The sequence below is a fragment of the Trichoderma asperellum genome, chromosome 4, assembly GCF_020647865.1.
Source record: "Trichoderma asperellum chromosome 4, complete sequence".
NCBI lineage: Eukaryota > Fungi > Ascomycota > Sordariomycetes > Hypocreales > Hypocreaceae > Trichoderma > Trichoderma asperellum.
In genome coordinates, this window is record NC_089418.1 from 1194979 (window position 1) to 1219917 (window position 24939).

The window sequence follows — 24939 nt, forward strand, 5'->3', positions numbered from 1 at the left end:
ACCTTGCGTAGCAGGGCAGGACCATGAAACTGATTTTTTGTACGAAAGACCAGACGGAGCAGTATTACTGTTGGAGTTTTTAAACTTTTAGCGGCGTGATGGTGTCGAGACTCATTTGGAGAGGCGTGTTGAGAGATACCATGATACCCCGATTCGCGGCGTTGGAATCACATTTGCATTTCAGCGAAGATTGTTGTCGTTATCATATAATGCGGACGGCCGAATGGCGTTGTGTTATTGCATTCATATTTTGACTGTTCTCATGAGCAACTTCTTGCCTATACCTTTTTTTTCTCTTCCTTTTTGACACAACCATTTTTTTTCTCTCATTTGTTTCAACTTATATATACCTACCTTTCAAAGCCTACAAGCTCTTTTTGTATTCGAAGATGAGTGGAAGTTAGAGGAGGCTATCGGTCATTTTTGGATGAATAGCTCTTTTGTATGAAACCATTTCCAATTGAAAACGAAAAACATAAAACCCCACGAAAAAAAAAAAACACGAGAAAAAAAATAGATAGCCTATCTGCTTCCGTTTGAAGGGGGCGCATTTGGCATGTGCTAGAGAGAACACGCTGTGCGATGGTGATGTAAGTAGTATTAATCAAACCACATACTACTACCATTTTGTATCCACCACTCGTGAGCCAATCGATATGCGAACCATCGCGGGGGGCTCATCTCATTACGCGTGAATCACTTTGCGATATTTTCGATGTGTTGGCGAGTAATGCGACAGCATGGCAATGTGGATTGCCTCAGGAGGAGACTCTCGTAGTTGTCACCAGCAAGTCCATGGGTTGCTTGCAGCTGGGCCCTGGCTCTGTTTTAGTTACGTGACCAGCACGCCTTGTGGCTTGTTTTCCATCTAAAACATGCATAATAACCCCTGTCCTAGAACCCCGTAGAACAGCATCTTCCGGGATTGATGTAATCGAGGCCGGTTTTTTCCCTGCCAAGGCACGGTACGAGCACAGGCTTTAGATGGCCTCGAAGCCGCGGCCGGGGTCGAGCCGCATACGTCATCGTCACAGCTCCGAGACGTGCTAGTTGGACTTTTGGCGTGACTCTGCGTTTGCGTCACATGAATCTGCTGCTCTGTCTGCTGTTTGGGCTCGATTTAGTCCGATACTTAAAAGTCGAGGCAATCCTCTTTCCAATCAGAGGAAGCTAAAAATCAACATCCCGTCACTCGATCAATCAATCTCATTGCCACATTCACCACTTCCACCTCCATTGCTGCGACTTCGCCTTTCCCCTCCCTCATTCAATTGATCAACCAACCATCAACCAGTGAGTGAGCATGCAACCCTCTGAACCAGAGTGAGATTCGCGGTGACCTCTAACAATATGGAACAGTGTCTTACGCCGACGCTGCTGCAAAGGGTGCCAGACAGAGCCCTGAAGAGGTAAGCAACATATGGATTTTTCAATTCCCGCTCCAATTACCATTCTCAATCATGGATTGTCAATTCTTCCAAGGGGGGGAACCAAACATCCGAGGCTCTGTGTGCGTCTCTCTGCGTGTGTCCCGATAACTGATGATGTCATAGGCTGCTGCCCCTCAACCCCCCGAAATCATCCCCAATGAATCCGCCTCCACAGCCTCCCTCATCGACGTCGATCTCCCCAGCGTGCACACCGTCAGATCAGACTTCCTCGAGCAGGAAATCAAGACCGAGACGCAGGCCGAGCGCATCAGGCGCGAGGAGGAAGCCGCGCGGGCCAACGAGGCCGCCAAGCGAAAGGCCGCCAGCAAGGCCAAGAGGGCCGACTCCTGGATCACGCGCAAGTTCTCGCAGCTCTCCGACGGGAGCGTCACGGCCATTGCCATTGCCAACGTTGCTGGCATCGTGGGAGTTAGCGGCTTCTTGGGCTATCGCGCGTGGGGGCTGTATGAGAAGAGTCGACTGGACTTGAAGCATGTTTGCGTTGGCGTTGGCGTGCTAGCTGCCGTCGGTGCCGTGGAAGCGCTGCTGGGTCGCTATCTTTACAGGGGCAGGAAAGACTGATTCTTCTGCACGAAGAGATGAAGAAATGGGCGGGCGAATTGGTTCTTTTTTTTTTTTTTTTCTTCTGTTTGTTTAATTGCGGTTGATGTCCTTCTTGGACTAGGCGTCTGGGTTAAGGGAGAGCTTGGCAGTTGATTCTATCTCGACTCTGAATAAGGCCGTTATTATCCATGCGGCCGTCAAATATACAAAATAATGAACATACATACATATTATGATTAACCTTTTGTCTTACGCCAGGAACAAGTTTTGCATCTGTGAAGCCAGCTAGTGAAGATTTCTCACGCACAACTAGACTACCTTATACTATTATAAATATTCATTCAGTAGCAGTATATATTCTCATCAGAAACCAATCAGTATTTCTTTATAGCTACACATTCTCAGACTACGTGCAGAAACAGCGAAGAGTTACCCTAAAGCTTAATTTGTGAAGCTTGTTTTTGACACCCAATTGGGCTGCTTAAACAGTCTGAGTCGATGGCCGTTTTACACTCACATAAAAGCTAACTATCGTCTTGCATTTGATCTTCAGTTCCATGACCTTAGCAAGATAGTTATAGATCACTGAAAAAGAAAGAACTCAAATCTGCTCGCAATATCAGAGTGAAGCTAGTAACATTTTTTTTTTTTTTGCATGTGGGCATTTATTTCGGACGTACTAACCATGTATCCACCAGGGCAACACAGAACTTCCGTGAGCTTGGTAAATGAATCCTTGACCGTTGCAAAAACAGACTACTAGTTAGAAGACCCAAACTCAAAAATTATCTAGCATATCTGCTTTCCTGATATCTGTCAAGTACAAATAGATACACACATGTACAGTAGCCATGTTAAAAAACATCATAAATCAACTCAAAAAAAGAAAGTCTTGCTCATAGCAGGGCTTGAACCTGCGACCTCCGCATCACCAACACTGGAGTCGTTTGACTCGAAGTATTAGTACGAAGCTCTAACCAACTGAGCTATACGAGCGCTCTATTTGTGATGGCGAACCCGTCGCTAATGAAGATATGAAGGCTAGTTTTGAGGAAAACATCCACTCGCACATTCGTGCTAGGACATTTTCTTCAGACTAATAATGGGCCCTCTTCCTTATCAGGCATGGTGACGTCATCGTCAGCATCCCACGCGGCAGCTGTCTCATCTCATCTCATCCTCCCTCTTACAATGCAGTTAACCATGGATAGATCCTTTTGCCATACAGTATTTCATTCCATCGACTGAGAATAGCAAGCAAGAGGAGGAAAGAATAGGTCTAAAAACTCGAAGAGCAGTCCGTAGCCAACCAGCGTGTGCCGAAGATACCGAGCAAGCCTTATTTAAAGCTAGGACTTTCTCTCCCCCCCCCTCCAATATCTCCCATCTGCCTCATTCCTTCGCCCAAAAGCCCGAATAATTTCCGTCTCTCATCATCTCCCATGCTGCCTCTCAAATCCAAATCCCGCCTCGACACAGTCATGCGCTCCCTCCGGCTGCGCCGGGCCCGCGACGAAGATGTTCCCGCCATGGCAGCGCTCGACGTCGCCGCCTTCCTCGACAGTCCCATGCACAAGGCCATGTTCCCCAAGCGCCTGCGTATAAAGCCCGGCATCCAGGACCAGCTCGAGTGGAACATCTCGCGGATGCGCAAGGGGCTGGCCGACCCGAACCTGCACTATCTCGTCGTGCTGGCCGATGCGGCCGAGGAAGGGGAGATTATCGTAGGATGCGCCGAGTGGTCGGCGCCGGCGGCGGACGGTTGCGGTGCTGGAGAGTTTGAGGATGACAAGGGGAAGACGGCGGAAGAGAAGGCCAAGGATATGGAGCTGAGGCTGGCGAGGCTGCCTCCGTTTTTGGATAAGGGGGCGCTGCTGGATGCCAATGATGAAGTGATGGAGTTGATTGAAAAGTCCAAGGATGCATTCAAGGGGGAGAATAGGCATGATATGTGGAGTGAGTACATGCTCTTTGCGTTGATGATGTGGAGTTTGCGTACGCTATTCTGACTGCGAGTTATATATAGCCCTCAACTCCATCTCCGTGGACGGCGACTATCGAGGTATCGGCATCGGCAAGATGATGACACGATGGGGAATGGACAGGGCAGACGAAGACAAGAAGGGCATATGGATCATCTCATCTTCACTGGGCCAGCAGCTGTACAAGTCGCTGGGGTTCAAGCAAGTTGCCCAGGGCTCGAGACTGGGCGAGCCGCAGTACCTCATGCTGAAATTTTACGAACCCAAGCCAGAGCCCGCGCAAGAGACCGCGCAAGAGACTGCGCAAGAACCTGTGCAAGAGCCTGTACCAGAGTCTGAGAGAGTTCCCGAGCTTGAGCCCATGGCTATGCCTCAGCCTATGTCTGTTCTTGAGCCTGTGGCTGTGGCCGTGGCCGTGCCCGAGCCTATGCCCGAGCCTGGGCTAAATGGGGTGAGCACTACGGCGTAACATGTATCAGCAGAGGAATATGGACTTTTGGATTTTATTGAAACTAGGATGGGATGAAGGCGTTGGATTTGATGGTTGGTTTTCTTTGAATTTATAACACTTTTACATACCGTAGATTGGATTCTGGCACATGCTAGGTAGTTTGGGCGTATAATCTCAGCGTCAGCGTATCATAACAGCACTTGGAAGTTTGCGTAGTCTGAAAAGTTGAATATCATAAATTGACTTGTGTGTTTATACAATATAGATGCAAGCCTTCTAACCCCCCATGGCATTTTTTGCGCACCATTTATGCAGTTTGGAACACATCGGGCCCCGTATCATACAGACCACGTAATATACATCAAAGGCAACCCCCCATTGAACCCGTCGATTGCCTTCATTTTATTGCTCCTTCTATGTCTCCAAACACCGTGATTTTGTTTTGTTTTTGTCTCTTTGCTTCTTCTTCTTCTTCTTCTTCCTCTATTACTGCATTTATTTCTGCTCCTTCTCTTCGCCCTCTACTCTTGGGACTGAGCTCTCCACCAACTTGACTCCAGGTAGGTTGTCGGTCTCAGCAGCATCAGAGTGGCGGCCCTGAGCAAGTCTATCTTCTCGGAGCTGTTGTCGGTCTTCTTCGGCCACGGGTACGGCAGGGGCCTCGGCGGGTGCAGCCTTCGCGGCGGGAGCAGCAGCTGCCGCTTCACCAGCCTCGGCCTCAGCTTCTTCGTCTTCAAGCTCAGAGCCGTAGATTTCGGGGTACTTTCGGAAACACTCTTGCATGCCCCTATTATGATGTTAGCTACTGTCTCCGTTATCATTGTGTATCATCTGGGCTGCTCGTACTGGAACTTGTCGATGCAATCCATGCCCTTGGGCTCCTCGGTAGAGTAGACAAAGCAGCTAAAGGCAGTCTTGAACTCCTCTCCGCAAGGGCCATGCGCCATACCACCCAAGCAGGGGCAGTCCCAGTTGATCTCTCCAGTTTCGGGGTTGAAGGCACTCTCTTGGCTGGCCTCCTCTTCCAGGGCCTCGGGGGATTCGCCAAAGGCAGCAGCGCTCTGGGCGGGAGTTTCTGACTTGTCGTCGGTCTTGGCGGTCTCAGTCTTCGTGACAGCCGGCTCGGCAGCCTTGGGGCTAGCATCCTTTCGCTTCTGCTCGATCAATGCATCGACGGTGGGCAGCTCGTTATCGGTATAAGGCGCGGGGATAGGCAGGGCGTGAGCTACTTCAGGAATCAGCAAAAAGTCCAGACTTACACATGGATGGCGCTAAGGAAAAAAAAGGTCATACCCTCGGCCTCATCCGCAAAGACGGAGCTTGTATTATAGTAGTAAACACCGGCAACCGCCAAACCCCATCGAAGCGCAGAGCTCTTCCATGATCGAGACCTATCCGCGGGAGCAGTTGAGGCAAATCGCCGAGGGGCCGTCCGGACAGCGGCAGTGCGCAAGCTGCTGGCAGCAGGCCGTGAGGCGTTTCTTAGTGCTGCACGATACATTGTGGCCAGATTATTATATAAAGAGACAGGCAGAAGAATCAATGGGCGAGAAGGGGAGGAGGGTGGGCGAGGGGAGGAACAGCAATGGCTGCGGCTGGATATGTAATCGAAGAAAAAAAGATGGCCTGCATGACAAAATGGCCAAGATTGGTCAGCGCGAGCCCATCTCCAATTCCGTAGAGCGTTTGCGCCAAGCTCAAAAAATTGGGCTCATTTAGCCGACAATTATCCGTCATGTAGGCCGCCTTGGGATGGAGAGTCTCTGTACGCTTTCAGCAGCAAGGAGCATGGGCATGCCTCATATGCGCCTGTAATTGTAATTGTAGCGATATTCTATGATGGCAAAATTATCCGAAATTTCGAAAATATCGAAAAATAGACTGTCTATGGTGGCTAAAACGCTCAACACGTGCTCTGCACCATTACACGCGGGCCAAGGATCAAATAGTAATGCTGATTACTCAAAGCCGTAGTGAGAGCAGGCTGGCTCAGCTCAACAGCACAGTGCCCAAATGACAGTCATTATCAGAATTCAATGCACGTTTAATTACCAAACCAAACGATCAACAGGCGAGCAATGCATCCAGATCTCCCCAGCATCTGGCTCCGCCCCGAGGTTTATCCACGCTGCTGCAGCCGAACCTAAAGTGGCCGCAGCATAGGGCGCTGGTACCTGCAGCCCTTGCTTTTGGTGCAGTGGTACAAGGGGGGCCTGGTCGCAAAGGATGTGAATTGTGAGCTTGGACTGAGGTCACAGGCCATCCGTCATATCACAAGCTCCTTTACGAGCTGAAAGTCCAGGTCGCTCGAGCGAGCTCTGCGCTTCTTTTACCATAAAACCGACGAGAAAGAGAGCAGTGGCCGTCTGTGCCTTTCTTGTCTCACTCTTGCATCAATAGCGCCCTTCGTCAAAGAAGTGATGCGACTTTGTTGAGAGACTGCCGTCTTTGTTCTTCTCTTCTCCCTCGCCAAATCCTCCCTCATAGCTTACTCGCGCATCACAGCCGGCCGGCAGCATTTCACGATGGACTCGGTGTTCGAGTGGCAGCCTAACAAGTTCCTGCAGGACCACCGCAGCCAGACTTTTGCCCTCCTGGTGCTCAATCAGCCTCTGAAGAATGGCAGCAACCTGCGCAAGCTCTGGAGAAATTGTATGCCCGCCAAATGGGATTCGCTGCCCCTCCAAGCTACCAACAGCTGACCCTGGATACAGCTTCTCTCCGCATAGCGGCCGATGGAGGCGCTAATCGTCTTCACGAGCTCTCATCATTCCAAGGCAAATTTGTGAGTACCATGCATCATCATGTCACGTCATGAAGCCATCATCTCTGTTCTGTCATTTTCTCTTTCCTTTTCATCCCCACTTGAAGCTATTGAGAAACTATCGTGATACATAGGTGCAGCATCTAACAAATCTGTAGTCGAACCTGCAAGTCATCATCGGTGATCTGGATTCACTGAGACCATCGGTTCACGACTTCTACACCTCGCAGCACACCCCTGCTCAAATCATCCGGGATCCCGACCAATATTCCACCGACTTTGGCAAGGCCATCACTTGGATCCGCAAAACGCAGCCTGCCGGGACTGATATTGTCGCCCTGGGCGGCATCGGCGGGCGAATCGACCAAGGTCTCAGTCAACTCCACCACCTTTACCTCTTCCAGTCGGATCCTGCGTATGCAGATGGTCGCATTTACCTTCTCTCAGGATCCAGCCTGACGTTCCTCCTCAAGACCGGCACGCATCGCATCCAAGTCAGAGAGGATGGCGAGGAAGAGGTGTTTGGCAAGCACGTCGGAATCATCCCGCTCAAGGAGCCAAGCCACATCACAACCAAAGGGCTGGAGTGGGATGTGACTGATTGGGAAACCCAGATGGGCGGCAAGCTCAGCACTAGCAACCACGTTCTCCCAGAAACAAAGATTGTCGAGGTTCAAACGACCAAAGACGTCCTCTTCACGATAGCGCTTAGCAATCTCGACGGCGAGGAAGACGGCTAGAGTATCGTGTGAATTGGAACGAAGAGGAAACTTTACATCATCTCTTGATAGCTCTGAAAGAAATTATGAATGGCCATTTTTTTTGATATCCATACCCAAACGCCATGGCGCCTCTCCCACAAATGCTACGTCCCCATCTATCGTAAATAGTGAAGAACTAGCCAGCAAAATAAGAAAAATACAATCACTCCTGCGATAAAAATCCATTTGTCCTCTCGGGCACGGCGCTCGACCATGCGAATGGTGTCACCGCTGACACCTAGGGTATTGGCCACGCTGTACAGCCGCTTCTGCGTGTTCTTTAGTGTTTCTCGCTGCTGGCCCAAGTCCCCTAGCACAGCCTGTCCTCTGGCGATGAAATCGTCCAAGGCGTGATTCGTGTTGCTGAAGAAGTTTTGTTCTCGGAAAGCATGCGCTTCGCGGAATTCGTCGCCAGCGCCAGTCGTCATCGACGTGCTGTTTGAGCTGTGATGCCGAGGCTGGAAAGAGGAATGCGTCGCCGTTGCGGGAGCATTGGCATACGGGTTTTCTGGTGTTGCATTGTACGGTCTTCTTCCCAGCAGCTCCGATCGGTTGTGGTTGTGCTGTGCTTCTTCTCTCGCCTTCTTCAGGCCATCGAGGTCCCCGCGGAACTGGGAGAGCTCCTCGCGGAATTTCTTAACACGATCAAACGCCTCCTCCTGTTTCTTCGGCACGATTTCCTGGCGCGCAAGGTTGTGGTATTCGTCGAGCGACTTTGCGAATGATGTCAGGGACACAGACACGCTCCCAATCTCGGCGGGCGTGGGTGGATTCTTGGACTGGATGTTGGAGAGGTCACTGCGGATGGCCTTGCTCTGCCGCAGCACTGTGTTGTATGCGACATTCTAGCGCACTTGTTTAGCTAAAGGGAAAATGCACATGGCATCAGATATTCAAATTCCCTACTCACCATCTTGACGGCGACAAAGGTTTGTGAAGCTGGAGCTCAATTCTTATCACCCCCCTATGCAGGAGAGAGCTGGCAAACCGGAGCTACTCATTCATCGAGGCATGCTCTGAGTGGCCACATCGCTGCTCTGCCACGGAGTGTGGGGTTTTTCCACGCCGTGGCGCAACAGGTACCGGAGCAAAGTACCGCGACGCCCAGAAATCGAGATCGCAGCGGTGGAGTCGATGGAGTCGATACGGGAGAAAGAAAAATACGGGCTTTGGCTTGACAAAAGTACGAGAATAAAGAAAGAATGAAGGAAATATTGTGCAAAGCACCTTCAATGCTACGGATTATGATACCTGTTCCAGCATAGAGCAGATCATGGAGCTAAGAAGCTAGGTAGCGAGCACGGTTAAAATAGGACGTTAAAGCCCAAAACACCAAATGTAATTGGTCCATTGCGCAGCTTGCATCCTACTAGATCAGCATCGCAGGTGTATAATCGTCGTACAAGAAAGCCTCTCCAGAATTCGAAAACCCCCTTTCACGATGTTGACCGCAAAATGCTAAGAAAAGCGTTACATGGTGATATATCACCACCTGTTTCGGTCGCCGAATCAGATTTGCCGATTTCGGCACCGAACCCCGGCGAGATCTTCACGGCTCATTGTTGCCGACCACTGACCGATAATGTTGGCCTGCGTGGAGTAGGAGCTTGAATTTTTTATCCTCCTGCTTATTCCCGGTCCGAGAATAATCTTTATAAATGCTGAGCTTTCATCTTCCTCTTCTCAAAACTTCACAAAGGATGAGATTGTCGGCATCCTCCTCATCATCATCATGAGTTCTTCGCCAGAAGACACAAAAAGCGGTTCAGATTCGGAGAAGAATCGGCTCTCACTTGACCTGACCGATGTGGAGAAACAACCCGTAACGGTTGAAGAGCCAGTGCCGCCTCCGTACTCGATATTCACAACATGGCAGAAACGAATGTTGGCTCTTGGAGCCGCTTCCACAGCATTTTTCTCCCCTATATCAGCTCAGATCTACTTGCCAGCATTAACACAATTATCGGATGAACTTCATGTTTCGAGCACCAAAATCAATCTTACCATTACGACTTACATGATCTTTCAGGGCATTACTCCTATGTTCATCGGATCTCTAGCGGACAGTGGTGGAAGACGGCCGGCATATATTATCTGCTTCGTAATATACATTGGCGCCAACATTGGTCTTGCTCTTGCTCCCAGCTACGGGGCTATTCTTGGCCTTAGATGTCTCCAGTCTGCTGGTTCAAGCACCACCGTGGCACTGTGCATGGCTGTCGTAGCAGATGTCATCACGTCCGCCGAACGAGGCCAATACGTCGGTTTCACTGTTGTGCCTGTAGTTCTTGCCCCAGCGCTCGGTCCCATCATTGGAGGCGCCCTCTCTCAGACCCTCGGATGGAGAGCTATCTTCTGGTTCCTAACTATATTCGCGGGAGTGACTCTTTTCCTTATTGCCATGTTTCTGCCCGAGACTTGCCGTCACATCGTCGGAGATGGTTCAATTTATCCACCACCACTTTACAGATCAGGCTGGCAGATCTTAACTTCACGTTGGAACAAGGATCGCAGGGTCCCTGCGGCCAAAAATGCGTTCAAGTTTAAGCCACCCAATGTCCTGGGATCTCTGCTCATGCTGCTGGAGAAGGAGACTGGGCTCCTTCTTGGCACCAGTAGCCTCATTTTTGCCGGGTTTTACTGCATTGCCACTGCGATGCCCACTCTATTTGCAAACTCGTATGGGTATGATGAAATCAAGGTGGGATTGATGTACTTGCCACTGGCATTTGGCTCAGTTCTTGCCGCCATGGTTGTTGGTCCTGGAATCAACTGGAACTATAAACGACACTGCGAGAAGCTCGGCATCCCTCTCGACCGCAGCCGCCAACAAGATCTTTCCAACTTTCCCATTGAGCGTGTGCGACTGGAGATTGGGCTTCCGCTGCTTGGCCTCAGTGGTCTTTCTCTAATCGGCTGGGGCTGGGCCATGGACCGTGTAGTTCATGTTTCGGTCCCTTGTATCGTCAGCTGTCTGATGGGCATGGGCATGATTGGCTTCAACAACACGTCCAACACATTGCTCGTCGACATCCACCCTGGAAAAGCTGGTACCGCAACTGCTGCGAACAACTTCACTCGATGCTTGATTGGAGCCGGGGCTACTGCGGCAATCGTTCCTCTGATGAACGCTATTGGTGTAGGCTGGTCCTTCACGATGATTGGTCTCATCTACATAATCTGTGCCCTACCATTGTTTCTTATTATGGCAAGAGGCATCAAATGGCGGGCTGAAAAGAAGGCAAAAGAGGAACGCAAACAGAAGAAGAAGGAGGAAACTGCTCCATGAAGATGAAATGAGATGGAATGATGATAGACCATTTAGACCACAAGTGCTGAGATACCTATGTCTCATACTATAAAAGCATACCGCAAGATTGATACAGCATACCACATAGCGATTATATTAGACATTTATTAATACCTTTTGAATATACATGTACGGAGCATGAAGTTTGGTTAGACTCAGATTCTGCAGCTTAGGGATCTTGAATAAGTTCGCCGCCCTATACAAGTCTCCTCTAAATTTAGAACATGCCACTAGAGGGTTGAATGATTCGGGAACTATTTACACTGCTTAAATTTACGCGTACTTGTGATAATTACTGCTTGTCTATATATACATGTAGCCGGCATCTCTTCTTTCACGTTTAGCGCCATCTACCCCGTCAGTCCTTGCTCAAACTGTTTTCCTTCTGTTGAAGCTATCCTACATATTTAGGGAACAGAATTAGACCGAAAAGTTGCCATTTAATGTGGAATCATCGTTTCTGTATCTAACAACAAATTTCCTGGCACGCGACACTTGGAAGTTTACGGCTACGTGAATTATCTGTGTGCTTAGAAATACTTACCCTGAAGTAGTCGAGTAGAATTCGATTAGCAAATAACCCTCGTTACAACGATTGGACTATCCACAATTTTACTTTTATTATACAGCTGCTCAAAAATATTACGCTGGATGCTGTGACCCAAGAAAGATGAAGCCATGAATAGCTTCGATTAAGATTGCCTTGTCTTTGGGTTCTACTAGCGGCCAGCTAGATGTTTTGCGAATGGAAATGGGATCCGGGTTAATATGGAATGCCGCTTGCGTTCTAGGCTCTGGCATTTGTTTGCTGCTGCTAAGCATCGTATCAATTGCCTTGTATAGGCTCTTCTTCCATCCACTTGCACGAGTTCCAGGCCCAAAGCTCGCTGCTATTTCTAATATATGGCATGCATATCACGCTCGAAATGGTGGCATGTTCGAATTGGCATGCACACTGCACCAAAAGTATGGAGAAGTAGTGCGGGTTGGCCCCGATGAACTTTGGTTCAACAGCATGGAGGCCTTTGACAAGATCTACAGTACGTTTAGGTCTTTAACAATAGAACACTTTGGCATATGGATACTTACTGCTCTCAAAGGTAGCACCAAAGGATTTGAAAAGAGTGATTTCTACTGTATGTTGGTGTGTTGAGCATAATGATAGGCTATAGCTGCTTACTGACACACCATTTGTAGTGGCAACCAGCCTAATCCTGCCAAAAATAGATTGCTTCTTGCGTCCTCATTTTGTCGATAGCTTAGATCTACTCTCCGAAAGGGACATGAAGCGCTATCGACTCCAGAGACGGTTGATTGGGAGAGTCTACCAAACATCCAATGTGATCAAGTTTGAAGCGGCAGTCGACGGTGTTATTAACCAAGTGATTACGCGACTGAAAGCCTTGGACGGCGCCGAGTTAGACCTGAAAGAATGGATGCACATCATCGCGGTTGAGTGTCTTGGAGCTTCCGTTTTGTCTTGGGCTCCGGGATTGCTTAAAACCGGAACTGACTGGGGATCAAGCGGCCACAGTTATCTTGCTTGGAGAAGGAAGAGTGTTATGGGCCTATTCCCGACCTTGACTAAATTGACGATGGGTACAAATTTGTTCGAATGGGTATTCAGAGATGTCTGGAACTTGAAGTTCCCTGCTCCACCAAACTTCAGATCATTCTTTCCTGTCAGTATAACAGTAAATATTTCCTTTTCTTGAAACAAGTCTTGACTCACTAGGAATTTAGGACGTGGGAAAGCGTATATCGCGGAGAATCAAATCTGCTTTAAACCCAAATGCCGGTAAAGATCGCCGGATAGATCTAATGGCAGACCTCATTCAACTCCACAAAGATAAACCTGAATTCACGGAAGTTTACCTTAGGAAAATGGGAATGACCAATTTTGGCGCGGGACATGACACAATGGCTTCAACTTTGACAGCCATTTTCACAATGATTGGAACACACGACGACGTCCAAAAAAAAGTAACGGAAGAAATTCGAAGCGCCAAGAATCCTTTATCATATGCGGGCGCTGTTCAGCTGCAGTATACGCGCGCAGCTTCAAGAGAGGCCATGCGACTTCATCCCGCCTTGACCATGTCGCTTTCTCGCCGAGTTCCTGATAACGGTTTGCATATGCATGGGCACTTCATCCCGGGAGGCACGACAGTCGGGTGTAACCCAGCGGCGCTGCATCGGAATGCAGACATTGTGACGGGCTCAAACCCAGAGGCCTACGACCCGGATCGATGGCTCGGTGGCGACCCTCTTGACGTGCGCCCTATGGAACGATACAGCCTTAATTGGGGTGGCGGCCCAAGGACTTGTCCAGGCAAGAACTTGGCCGAGATGGTGGTGTACAAAGTTGTATCAGCCCTATTCGAACAATTCGATGTCGAGGTGGTAGCACCATTGCAGATTGGGCAGCCATCGTACTACATGTCGATGATCACAGGCGCAAAGGCCCGATTCTTGCCTGTGCCCCCACCGATGGCCGGGGAAATCTCTAAAAGAACTGGTTAATTGGTGAGGGGGTTATCATACTGTAGTAGCTGGGATTTGCAAAGATTATCAGCACCAAATCAAATACCGGATTCCTTTGAAGAATTGGACTGTGAGTCTTTCTGTATTAAATATTTCATCGGCTATTCTAGGTAATCTCTTGACTGAATGTAGTAAATGGTGGATGGATTTTCATTAGAATCCACAGTCCAATACATATTTCGACTTAATACGGCAATACCTACATAAATCAAAGTCTATTGTGTTTCGGGATAAATGATGAGGAGCAGAAGCAGAGGTTTCGGCTCTTCGTGTTAAACCCCGCCGAAGAAAATCAACGGAAAAGGTGTGTGGAAGTATGCAGCTTTTCCGCATTGGGAGCCAAACTCCCAAGTGCCTTTCCCCCACTGCTCAGTGACCTACAGGGGTTGCAACTCAAGCGGGACCACTTGGTAGGCTCAATCGCAAATCCGCTATGAAGTCCCTGTAACAATCAGCGCTGAGGAGCAGAAAACATTGTTTCAATGGTGACAGTTACTTGCTGGACTGAGTTTATACGCTTTATATGATGAAGCCTACAAGTTGATCACGCACACTACACAATCAACTGTTTTCCAGCCCAGGAGTTTCAGTAGCCAACTAGAAAGCTGGCATAATAAATTGGAGTAGATGTTGATAACGCGATCATGCTTGAACGGGAGAGTTAGTATCGAATAATTCAAATTAGATTTGAGTGTGAGGAGAAAGCAGTGGATATGATTGCTGTGTATGAATGACATGGAACCGAGCAACCAGGGGCTTCTATTCCATTTAATACTCTTCTGCTGATAACTTAGCACTAGCATTTTGTATGTAGCTTATTGCTGCCCATATTCCCAAGGTATCACGACGTTGCCCTCGTTATCTTTCAGAGGGTACACGCCGGGATATCTTCAATGTTTGCGTTGTGTGCTTCAATTAGCCTTGCACTACGCTGCAGTCATACCTACCAAGTATGTAAGCAAATAAGGCCTCCTACCTAAGGAAAATGTAAGAGCTTTAGCACCACACCAACGAAAGCCAATATGGTAAAATTTTCTTTATAATTTTATATTTATATTCAAAAACCTTGTAAATTTCATTACCTTCTACATAAACCCAGTGGCATTATTCATGGGAGAGAACCCTTTAAATTATTGTTCTTACACCGATTAGATCCCAATACTATCGTTACTACTGGTAAAATAACTGCGCACTTATGCTAGTAGCAAGTTACATGTATTTTTGAAGTGTTTTCTGCGTATTTTTATCAGCATATACATGTATTAGTAGTTTCCAAAACATTACGTACGTACGTACGCACGTACGTGAATGTTATGCGGCCTATGAAGCCACTACGTGGAATACCAAGACAGAGAGAGTGGAAAATAAATCTGGTTGTCTCGAGCAGTACGATTCGGCATGTTATGTGTATCAGAATCTATTTGGGGGGTCGAGATATGTTCGCTCTCGGTAGAATAATTATTGAGTCATGCTAGTTACGAAAAAGAGACGCTGGATCAGAGTCATCTCGAGACTATTCTATCGCATTTAAGTATGAAGTTGCAGCAATGCAGCTAGTTCCTAATACCATGCCGGTACCTCGCACCATGTTCAGTGGAAGGTAAGCTCATTTCGAAAGCCAGCAATATATAAAGGGACGTGTTATTAAAGGAAAGGATGTCATTATTCAGCAAAGGATTCCCAGAGTCGGAGTGAATATAGCATGGCCGTATCTCTCCCTCACGCAGAAATCTTCTTTCAAGGAGCAAACACGAAAGATAATACACGAGCTAACCACTGTGCAACCTCCTCCAACAGTAGTGGGGCCAACTTATATCTCGTATCGGATCCGAATCCAAGAGCGAACCGAAATATCTCGTCTTCCGAAAGTGAGATTCTTTTTGGGAATCGCCTAGACAGAGGAGCAGAACAGCTAAACTTCATGCATAACGATTTACAACCCTCAAACATTATTGATCAGAACGATGTAAGTGCCGTTCACTCTCAGTTTCTCACTCCAAGAAGAGAAGACTTTGCCGGTGTACAGCTCTCTGAAGAAAAAATGGACGACTTGGAACATTGGGTGGGGGGGGGGGTCGGTCTTTACGCCTTTGAACCCAGATAGCAGCATCTGCTCGGAGTAGCTTCCAGCAGAGAGACTAGCTATTATGTGATTTGGCTTATTTGACAGTTTTGCATGAAATTGAGATAGCAACCAAGTGAAATAAATGATTGCTGAGTTAGAGTCGAACAAGACGATACGCAAGATGGTGCTGCTGCACTAGTCTTACTGCCTGACTCAGGGCATCATCTATCTTACCCCGACGGATCATCTATCTCACCCCGACGGAAAAGAAGCCAAACGAAGTTTGAAGACCACCGCCAATTGGTGCTTCTGTTAGCGACAAACTAATGACATACACGGCTGTGTAAGCGTGCCAGCTACTCCATACTCATTATACACGTTGTCTCAGCATCGTTGCATCGCGGCATAGCAATTTACTTTCTGTATCAAATTTAACGGAGTAAGCATGTCGCATGCTAAGTTACCGACTAGGCGCTAATGCTAACAAAGTGTGGTGCCGTGCATTTTATCACATTCGACCAACACTCACCTCCAATTGCCAAGAGCTCGGTTGTGGGTACGACTGTGTTGCTAACGGAGATGGCAACAAAGTGGGAAAAGCGCAGTTGTTTGCGATGCAAGATTTCAGAGGCTTATGCTGGCCGCTTGGTAGGCAGAATAAATGCCGAGCAGAATTTTCTTCTAGGAATTGATTTTCTTTAGCTTTCAACTCTAAAACAAAGTGGTGTTGACCAAAATGTTCCCCGGCCATGGGTCGATTTGGAGAAGTGGCTATTCATAAGCCACCCAAAGCAAAGTTCAAAAGTTCGGCAAACCACCACCTGAAATGCTAAACTGCTTTTTGCTATTCTCGGCAATCCAATGGCACAAACTGAACACAACGTCGCCTTTGACCATCCAGTGCTAGCCGCCCCATTACTAGCGGCCATCCCCACCCTTTGGCGCAGCCCGGATATGCCTAGAAGTGTTGTCGAAGGCTTCTAACTCGTGGCGCTCTTGCAGGATGAGAAATGGCCGAGCGACTTGGCCCAAAGCAGCCGTGCTAGGGAGGCTTGGCACGCGCGTGTGTTTCCCTTTGGCTTCGTTTGGAAAGGCGTCGCCAGGCTGCTGATATTACTCCTATATGCAAAGTACTACTACTTGTAGTATTAAGAAACGAAGCACTCCGCATGCGTATGCTGCAGTAAATTAAGTGTTGGGTGACTCCGAGAAGCAAGACATGTCCTGCCATGTCCGAATTTCCGCATTGACGACAAGATATTGGCATGATGTGCCCACTGGGCTGAAGCAGCTGAGGGCATCAGGCTATAACAAAGGGAGATGGGCTCTTCAGGTCGAGATGGTGTGGTAGAAAGGGTCCAAAACGGCATCTATCTCCTCGATCTTATCCCGCGGAAAATCCTTCGAACCCCAAGTCGCCCAACAGCCATGGCTAGCCGTCTCTGGCCGTCTTGTTTACGAATTGCTGGCCAACTGCGGAATAAGTGTTTGGTCAAAGGCAGACTGAACTTGTGGTGGCGGCAATAGCATCGCCTTAATTATCAGCTGAAGCTTGTTGGGTTTATCGATCACAAAGGGACCCTTAGCAATGCTTTCGTCTACCCCGTATGGGGTAATCAAGATGTCGTGGTTCATGCCGCCGTCAAAGTCCAGGAAACTGGTGTTCTCCCCAGATATTCCCCAATATCTTGACTAACAGATTGCTTTTCATCTCCATCGCAACGCTCAGCGCAGTGATACTATTACGAGAGTTTTGAGCAACTGAGCAACGCCAGTGGCAAGCGACCCACAAACCCCGTATTACGGCGAAGATAAACATGTGCAACCGAAGGCTGCCATCCATGACTATGGCTGGGTGCTGTGGGCCTCGGGGAGCCCCCAGGGCTGCGTCCATCTGATGGCAGAGGTGGAAGAGGCAACCGCCCATCATTCCATCATCTTGGAAACTGTGAATACTACTGCCAGCACATGATATGCTGTACATGGCTCGATCGCGATGAGTAGCGTTCTTTCGGGGACCGTAGACGTTTCTTGGCAGAGGACTTTTGCACAAGCCACATGGCCATGGCTTGCCATCTTGCAGCCTTAGACCGACCACCATGCGGCTGGGAGCGCGCCGGCTGTCCAAGAGCGCTGCAGGATTCGAGGATTAGCAGCATGGTTCCCTCATCGGGCTGGACGCCGCCGTCACGCCACCCGCTCTTGGGCTGGTCCAGCGGCAAATGGAGGCGCTCAGGAACAATGAGGGCAGCTAAACAGTAAACAGCGCTCCCACCCACTGCCGCGATAAACTCTGTGAGATCCCCAGCGTCTCCCCCTTGAGGCTGCGGGTTGAGTCGAATGACTCTTGGCCGTCGTCACCGATTGCGTGCTTCGGCGGCTCTCGGCGTCCAGGGCGACGTCGCTCAGCGCTAATCGCATCTGGACGGTCTGGAATGTCGATTCTCAGGACGAAGGATACAAGTATGGAGTCTGTAGCAATAACAGCCAGCTCCATGCGGACTGCGCTACGGGATGGGGCAGCGTCTACTGTAAAGTAACCTTGATATTTGAGCTTTACTTTAGGCTTGAAATTAGCAGCGCAACGGAGGGTCCCATCCGTATATGTGGAGCTCGCTCGCATGTCGACCCTGCTAAGCCGCGAGCTTAAACAGCAGATGGGCGCGATGCCATTGGCCGAGGCGGCGTCCAAGGGACTTTTGTGCTGTGGCGCCTCGCTCGAGGTCTGCGTGTGAGTCGAGAGCCGTTCGCTCACCATGCCCGGACCAGCCTAGGGCGGCTGATTGCTGAGTGACGGCGAGTTTTGGGTGGGATTTTGCGTGTTCGACGGGCTCGGCCGAAAAAAAGCATAACAAGCTTAAGGTTGAGGTTACAGGAGAATTTCTGTCTCTAAAAAAAAGGGCCTCGGACGCAGCCACAATCGCGGAACGCCGCATGCAGGTGCCTGTGAGACGTCTATTTTAGGGGAAAAACCCTAGACGCGAGACAACGCCGCCGGAGAGAGACGACTAGTAATGCCTAGATAGCGAATTATTCGTGTTTGTGTCATCGCTAACAATGCCAAGCAGAGCTATCTGGTCGCCGCCCCGCCGCCATCACATGGCTTTGTCGTGTGCTGGAGAGCAGCAGGCAGCCAGACTGGCGTGCCAAGTCGCCGGATCGGTTAGGGTAGGGGCTTGGAGATGGAGAGCCTCGCTGTGAGACACAGGTGCGGGAGGCTGAAGAAGACTGCGTGTTTGATGCTCTGATCCGGGTTCCTGGCGAGAGATGATGGAGATGATGTACATGTAGCTGCGACTGCCGAGGATGCGCGTGAGTCTAGACAGACAGACAGATGAAGGGACCAACACATCAAATGCAAAATGACCGAAGACGAGGCCCGGCCGTGACCACAACGTTGCAACGAAGCACATACAAGCATGCGCGATGCCAAGCACGCACTCCAGTAATCACAGCGAGGTGCTTCGAGCACACAGCACAAGGGGCCCTGGACGCAAGCGGTCAGTGTTTCCTCGCATCCAGCAAGCCAGCCCGATTAGCGGCTGGGCCCTGCCAGTAGCTCGCGGGTTGGTGGTGGTGCAAGCATCAATCCGGGCAATTCGCCATGCATCCTCCCCGCTTCGCTCTAGCTCGCGCACCTCCAACTCCCTCTCATGCCCTCCACCTGGGCCATTTCGTGCTTGGATGGCCCCGGCACTGGTCCGGGATCTTTTGTTTAGTTGCCACAGACCTTGCTGGAACGAGTATCGCCCTCCGGCTGCTGTTGGTCTTGGCCCGAGTTTGATATCTGGATGTCGACTCGTTTCGCCTCCACACGCCAGATACGCAGAGAGGGCGAGGAGAAACAAGACCGGGTCAGCACATGGTAACGGATACATGGGTCGAGTTGGGGGGTACAGCACTGCAGCCGTCTGTCTTATCGAGAAATCGACTTGCACGGCATTGTCTCGGATTGTCTATATAAGTCGACGGCGGCGGCCTGACAAGCAACCCTTCTCCCCTTCCTCCTCCTCGTGCTGTGAAGCCCGTCTGTTCTGCCCACTCCATCTTCCTGGGTTGACAACTTGCGCCATTCAGAAGCTCGCCAGGCCTTCTCTCAACCTACATTCACCATGAGCAACACTGCCGGCCTCGAGGTCGACGTCATTGCCGAGGCCGATCGTCACGCGGCTGGCCTTGACGACAAGGAGTTTCACGAAAAGGCGGCTGCCAACATCGACGTCGACGTCGCTAGCAACGATGAGGAAGTCTTCGACGATACCCCTACCGAGGAGGAGATGCGCACCCTGCGCCGTGTCTCGGGAAAGATCAAGTGGGCCATGTACACCATTGCCTTTGTTGAGCTTTGCGAGCGTTTCTCCTACTATGGATCTTCTATCCTCTACACCAACTTCGTGAACCGACCTCTTCCTCCCGGTTCCACCACCGGTGCTGCCCCCTCTGCCGATGGTCTTCCCGGTGCCCTGGGAATGGGCCCCAAGGCTGCCATGGGTATCAGCTTGTTCAACCAGTTCTGGGCCTATATCATGCCTCTCCTGGGGTAAGTCATCGCTTTGTGTGCAATTCGTTCCAAATAGCTTCGATGCTAACGATTTGAAAACAGTGCCTGGGTTGCTGATGCCCGCATGGGACGCTTTTGGACTCTTCACGTTGCCATTGCCATCTCTACTGTCGCTCACGTTATCCTCGTCGCCGCCGCCGCCCCTTCTGTCATTGTCAAGAAGGACAGTGCCTTTGCTGCTTTCATCATCGGTCTCATCACTCTCTGCACTGGCACTGGTTTTTTCAAGGCAAACGTCTCTCCCTTACTTGCCGACCAGAATGAGGACACACGCATGCGCGTCAAGGTGCTCCCCTCTGGCGAGCGCGTCATCGTTGATCCCGCTGTGACCAACACCCGTATCTTCCTCTACTTCTACCTGGCTATCAACATCGGATCTCTTGCTGGTCAGATCAGCATGGTCTACGTTGAGAAGTATGTCGGCTTCTGGCTTGCTTTCCTCATCCCTACCGGCATGTTCCTGCTTGCCCCCTTCGTTCTGTGGAGCCAGAAGAAGCAGTACAAGCTCACTCCTCCTACCGGTTCTCTGCTTCAGAAGTTCCTGCAGATGTTCTGGTATGCTCGCAAGCAGTCCAAGGGTTTCAAGATCAACTGGGATGCTGCTCGCCCCTCGCGCATTTCTCTTAGCGAGCGCCCCAAGTGGATGACTTACGATGACGCCTGGGTTGATGAGGTCCGCCGTGGTCTGATGGCCTGCAAGGTCTTCCTCTTCCTGCCCATCTTCTTCCTGTCCTACAACCAGATGACCGGTAACCTCACCATCCAAGCCGGTACTCTGGAGCGACATGGCGTCCCCAACGACATTATCCAGAACCTCAACCCCATCTCCATCGTCATCATGATTCCTCTCATCGATCACCTCCTCTACCCTGGTCTTCGCAAGATTGGCATTGCCTTTACTCCTATCAAGCGTATGGCCACTGGTTTCCTGATTGCTGCCCTTTCCATGGTTGCCTCTGCCGTCATGCAATACTACATCTACCAGAAGAGCCCTTGCGGTAACCGCGCCAACGGAACCACCATCATCGATGGTGAGAAAGTTGCCTGCCCTCCCGCGCCCATCAACGTCTGGGCCCAGTGCTTGCCCTACATCCTGATCGGTATTGCCGAGATTTTCGCCAACGTCACCTCCTACGAGTATGCCTACTCCAAGGCCCCTGAGAACATGAAGTCTCTGGTCATGAGTGTCAACCTGTTCATGAGTGCTGTCTCCGCTGCCATTGGCGAGGCTTTCACTCCTCTGTCTGATGACCCCCTGTTGGTCTGGAACTACACCACCGTCGCCATCATTGCCTTCATTGGTGGTGTTGCCTTCTGGTTCTGCTTCCGCCACCTCGACTCCGAGGAAGACAAGTGGAACATGCTCAAGAAGTCCGAGTATATCGGCCAGAACCAACCCGGTGTTGGCAAGGCTGCCGATGTGGATGCCTAAACCTTTCTTTTTCTCTGTTGACGCAAGGACGGATATGATACCAAAATAACGTATAGCAATTTATATATATATATACATACTTAATATAATGAATATCCTCTACCTCTCACCATTTTCCGTTATAACCTGAATACAAGCAAGATTTGTCCAATTTGTCTTTGAGTCATCTTGATTACAAAACCTTCGCGGCTAAAACCAATTGTTGACGGACCAGTTAGTAGTCCGGGGCAATTTTAGGGCGCCGAATCCGGATGCGGGCACAGAACGATAATTACGCCGGCATTTCGGTAGTTGAACCCGATGAATTATCGACGTCAGACGAAGAACCCTGCTCGCATTGTTAATTGACAACGCGAGAAGGCGCAGATCTCACAGTTTTTGATTTTAGTTTAAAAGGCGCACATTTTCCTTTCTGAAAGCTTTTACTGCTTTTCGCTTCCCTCACCGACGATGACGTGGAGTTTTGAGCAAATCCTACTATAAGATTAGTGCGCGAAAAGCCTGCTACAGCTTGTTTGAAGGAAAATTGTGCTTTTTCAAACAAGTTTGGATGTGGAACACGAGGCTGTTATGAAGATGTACATGACAAGTTTCCAGATGCTCACTGTGGATTAATAGCTGGATTACAGAGTGTACGGGACAACATGGGCCATTCGACGTTGCCGCCAGAGTCTCCACAAAGTGAGATGGCGGCATCTAGATTTACTATTGATACTGCACCGGTAGCAGTAGATCAATATCATCAAAATGAGAAGCAGGGCCATGATCAAGAACAGAGCCGGTATGAAGAGCCTAACATCGCCCTCCCTCCGACTATCAATGCTGCCTACGATTGGACCGGTGCAGAGGATCCAGACAACCCTCGCAACTTCTCTGCCTCTTTGCGGATATTCAGTACCATTGCCATAACCATGCTTGCCATGATTGGCACCATAGCCGGATCAATGTATGCGCCCGCGCAGGATGTCGTCGCCTCCTACTTTCACTGCAGCCGGACTGTCGCTGTTCTACCCCTATCACTCTACAACCTTGGTCTTGCCTTTGGGCCTATGGTCGGCGCACCACTCTCGGAGACGTACGGCCGAAAATCCGTGTTTCTGCTGTCAACTCCAGTATTCGTACTATTTTTGCTTGGCTCTGGCTTCAGCAAGTCGATAGGCGGACTCACAACTTGCCGGTTCTTCGCTGGTGTGTTTGCCTCGCCCCTGATCAACAATGCGCCGGCAACGCTGCTCGACTTCACGCCACCGCGGTATCGAGGTGTCAGTCTGGGAGGATACTATGCCGTGCCCTCCTTTGGAGCGGCTCTGGGCCCGTTGATAGGAGGGTTTGTTCTCCTCGCCAAACCCTGGCAGTGGACGCAATGGATATCTATATTTATCACTGTGGCGTTTTATATCCCTGTATGCTTCACTCGCGAGACGTACAAGAAGGTTATTCTTAAGCGGCGGGCTACGCGTTTGGGACTACGAGACTCGGCGTCGCAGCGAACTTCGCCTGGACGAGCGTTTAGATATTTCTTCACGACCCTGATTCAGAGGCCCTTGCACATGCTGTTTACCGAGCCGATTGTCACTCTGGTCAGTGTGTATAACGGATTCCTATTCGGTCTGCTGTATACATTTGTCGTGTCTGTCCCGTGGATATTTCGGACCTACTATGGATGGTCGGTGGATAGTGAGCCGCTGTCGTATTTGGGGCTCATGTGCGGCACGGCGCTTGCAGCGGTGCCCCTAGTTCTGATTGATCTTCAGTCTTATCAGAAGCGTCTGTCTGAGTGGCAGCTTGGCCATGATGACGATGAGCCGCTGCCGTCGGAGAATAGGCTCATGTCTGCTCTGATTGGGAGCCTCCTGTTGCCGATTTGTCTTTTTATTGTTGGCTGGACGGTGCATTTCCACGTCCACTGGATTGTGCCTATTATTTTCCAAGGCCTCGTTATGCTATCCTCTCTGCTTGTTTATGCAGGCGCCAATCTCTTCATGCTGGACGCCTATGGCCCGTTGTATGGAGCATCGGCGTCTGGAGCCATGATGTTCAGCCGGTATCTGCTCTCTGCCGCGTTTCCATTGTTTGCGCTGCAAATGTATGAGCGCCTTGGCGCAGGGTGGGCTACAAGCATTCTGGGATTTGTGACGTTGGCCATGGCACCGATTCCGTGGATTTTCAGGGCATATGGGGAGAAGTTGAGGGCGAGAAGTAAATATGAAATGAGCACTTGAAACGTTTTAGTTGTCGATCACCAGTCTTGGCTGAAGGGGGCACTAAAGAATCCTTGACTAGCTCAACTGTACGATGAAGAATACTTTTCTATTTATAGCTATTACTATCGCCAAGGAGTGGAAGCCGAATGTGCATGGAACTGAATCTATGGTTTTATAGTTGTTTGCTTTGTCGTATATGAGAGCCCAGAGCAGCGATGTGATATTTGCCACATTCAAAATTTCCCCTTTTCAGTGTTGCGCAACTCTCGAGAGGCTGAGCATATCGCTTATGGATAAGAAATTTATAGAAAGAAAATTAGCAGACCCAACCTATGCAGATCTGTATACCGAAATTACAGTTTCCAAGTGAAGCGGTATTAGTCGCCCTTACAGGAAGGGATCCTTGGGCATTCTACGAACCTGAATACGCCTTGTGAATTGATGATAATCGTCATTAATTGATCTTGGCACGTGGCGAGCGCCAGATCGAACGTGCGATATAGTACTCTATTTAACAGGGGGCTGCCAACATAGCGGCCCAATGCGTGGACAATATAGAGGCGGTGCATGTCAGTCTCAGTTGTCTCATTATAGTTGTCGCGCTAAAGCTTGCTGCAGCAAATATCCTTGACTCAGAATCCTTGCACGTCTTGAGAGCTTGCTATCGCAGCTTTTGCTTGGCACTGAATGGCAACGCGTAAGCTGTCTCATTTACAACTCTGCGGCTCCATACTTGGGCTCATTGTATGTATCTTAAGGCGATCATAGGTAATGCCAAGAGATGAAATTTAAAATGTTTTTTATCTTCCTACTTGTTGGTTTGCGTAGGCTTCCTTTTTGTTATCGGACTGCCACGGTACCGGCTCACCGA

General features: G+C 49.7%; 11 protein-coding genes and 1 non-coding gene across 12 annotated transcripts; 7 read left to right on the forward strand and 5 right to left on the reverse strand.

Annotated features, from left to right (window-relative positions):
* The first annotated feature begins 996 nt into the window (after positions 1 to 996).
* Positions 997 to 2329, forward strand: TrAFT101_006792 (uncharacterized protein). The gene is made up of 3 exons (XM_066127878.1): positions 997 to 1293; positions 1360 to 1409; positions 1554 to 2329. Coding segments are annotated over exons 1-3 (510 nt in total). The 5' UTR covers positions 997 to 1292; the 3' UTR covers positions 2013 to 2329.
* Positions 2330 to 2887: 558 nt separating this feature from the next.
* TrAFT101_006793 lies at positions 2888 to 2990 on the reverse strand. Its single transcript has one exon. It is a non-coding gene; the product is annotated as a tRNA-Ile (tRNA).
* A 217-nt stretch (positions 2991 to 3207) lies between these two features.
* Positions 3208 to 4818, forward strand: TrAFT101_006794 (uncharacterized protein). The gene is made up of 2 exons (XM_024908526.2): positions 3208 to 3950; positions 4021 to 4818. The coding sequence occupies exons 1-2, from the start codon at positions 3437 to 3439 to the stop codon at positions 4443 to 4445; spliced, it is 939 nt and encodes a 312-aa protein (XP_024758442.1). The 5' UTR covers positions 3208 to 3436; the 3' UTR covers positions 4446 to 4818.
* Positions 4589 to 6099, reverse strand: MIA40 (Oxidoreductase). Its single transcript, XM_024908527.2, has 3 exons — positions 5721 to 6099; positions 5274 to 5652; positions 4589 to 5214 (listed from the first exon to the last, which is right to left on the reverse strand). The coding sequence occupies exons 1-3, from the start codon at positions 5926 to 5928 to the stop codon at positions 4923 to 4925; spliced, it is 879 nt and encodes a 292-aa protein (XP_024758443.1). The 5' UTR covers positions 5929 to 6099; the 3' UTR covers positions 4589 to 4922.
* A 573-nt stretch (positions 6100 to 6672) lies between these two features.
* TrAFT101_006796 (uncharacterized protein) lies at positions 6673 to 8144 on the forward strand. The gene is made up of 3 exons (XM_024903348.2): positions 6673 to 7079; positions 7142 to 7212; positions 7350 to 8144. The coding sequence occupies exons 1-3, from the start codon at positions 6953 to 6955 to the stop codon at positions 7929 to 7931; spliced, it is 780 nt and encodes a 259-aa protein (XP_024758444.1). The 5' UTR covers positions 6673 to 6952; the 3' UTR covers positions 7932 to 8144.
* TrAFT101_006797 (uncharacterized protein) lies at positions 7247 to 8938 on the reverse strand. Its single transcript, XM_024906892.2, has 2 exons — positions 8863 to 8938; positions 7247 to 8797 (listed from the first exon to the last, which is right to left on the reverse strand). Exons 1-2 carry the CDS (start codon positions 8863 to 8865, stop codon positions 8069 to 8071), a joined length of 732 nt encoding a protein of 243 aa, XP_024758445.1. The 5' UTR covers positions 8866 to 8938; the 3' UTR covers positions 7247 to 8068.
* A 658-nt stretch (positions 8939 to 9596) lies between these two features.
* TrAFT101_006798 (uncharacterized protein) lies at positions 9597 to 11399 on the forward strand. Its single transcript, XM_024902021.2, has one exon. The coding sequence runs from the start codon at positions 9685 to 9687 to the stop codon at positions 11239 to 11241; it is 1557 nt and encodes a 518-aa protein (XP_024758446.1). The 5' UTR covers positions 9597 to 9684; the 3' UTR covers positions 11242 to 11399.
* A 544-nt stretch (positions 11400 to 11943) lies between these two features.
* On the forward strand, positions 11944 to 14001 carry TrAFT101_006799 (uncharacterized protein). Its single transcript, XM_024902674.2, has 5 exons — positions 11944 to 12302; positions 12363 to 12398; positions 12460 to 12944; positions 13006 to 13876; positions 13939 to 14001. The coding sequence occupies exons 1-4, from the start codon at positions 12008 to 12010 to the stop codon at positions 13783 to 13785; spliced, it is 1596 nt and encodes a 531-aa protein (XP_024758447.2). The 5' UTR covers positions 11944 to 12007; the 3' UTR covers positions 13786 to 13876; positions 13939 to 14001.
* Positions 14002 to 17513: 3512 nt separating this feature from the next.
* Positions 17514 to 17972, reverse strand: TrAFT101_006800 (uncharacterized protein; the record flags this gene model as incomplete). The annotated part of the gene is made up of 1 exon (XM_024910049.1): positions 17514 to 17972. The coding sequence occupies one exon, from the start codon at positions 17970 to 17972 to the stop codon at positions 17514 to 17516; it is 459 nt and encodes a 152-aa protein (XP_024758449.1).
* Positions 17973 to 18122: 150 nt separating this feature from the next.
* TrAFT101_006801 (uncharacterized protein) lies at positions 18123 to 18368 on the reverse strand (the record flags this gene model as incomplete). The annotated part of the gene is made up of 1 exon (XM_066127879.1): positions 18123 to 18368. One exon carries the CDS (start codon positions 18366 to 18368, stop codon positions 18123 to 18125), a length of 246 nt encoding a protein of 81 aa, XP_065983992.1.
* Positions 18369 to 19983: 1615 nt separating this feature from the next.
* Positions 19984 to 21864, forward strand: TrAFT101_006802 (uncharacterized protein; the record flags this gene model as incomplete). The annotated part of the gene is made up of 2 exons (XM_024903351.2): positions 19984 to 20411; positions 20475 to 21864. 2 exons carry the CDS (start codon positions 19984 to 19986, stop codon positions 21862 to 21864), a joined length of 1818 nt encoding a protein of 605 aa, XP_024758451.1.
* A 644-nt stretch (positions 21865 to 22508) lies between these two features.
* On the forward strand, positions 22509 to 24086 carry TrAFT101_006803 (uncharacterized protein; the record flags this gene model as incomplete). The annotated part of the gene is made up of 1 exon (XM_024910050.2): positions 22509 to 24086. The coding sequence occupies one exon, from the start codon at positions 22509 to 22511 to the stop codon at positions 24084 to 24086; it is 1578 nt and encodes a 525-aa protein (XP_024758452.2).
* Between the last annotated feature and the right edge of the window lie 853 nt (positions 24087 to 24939).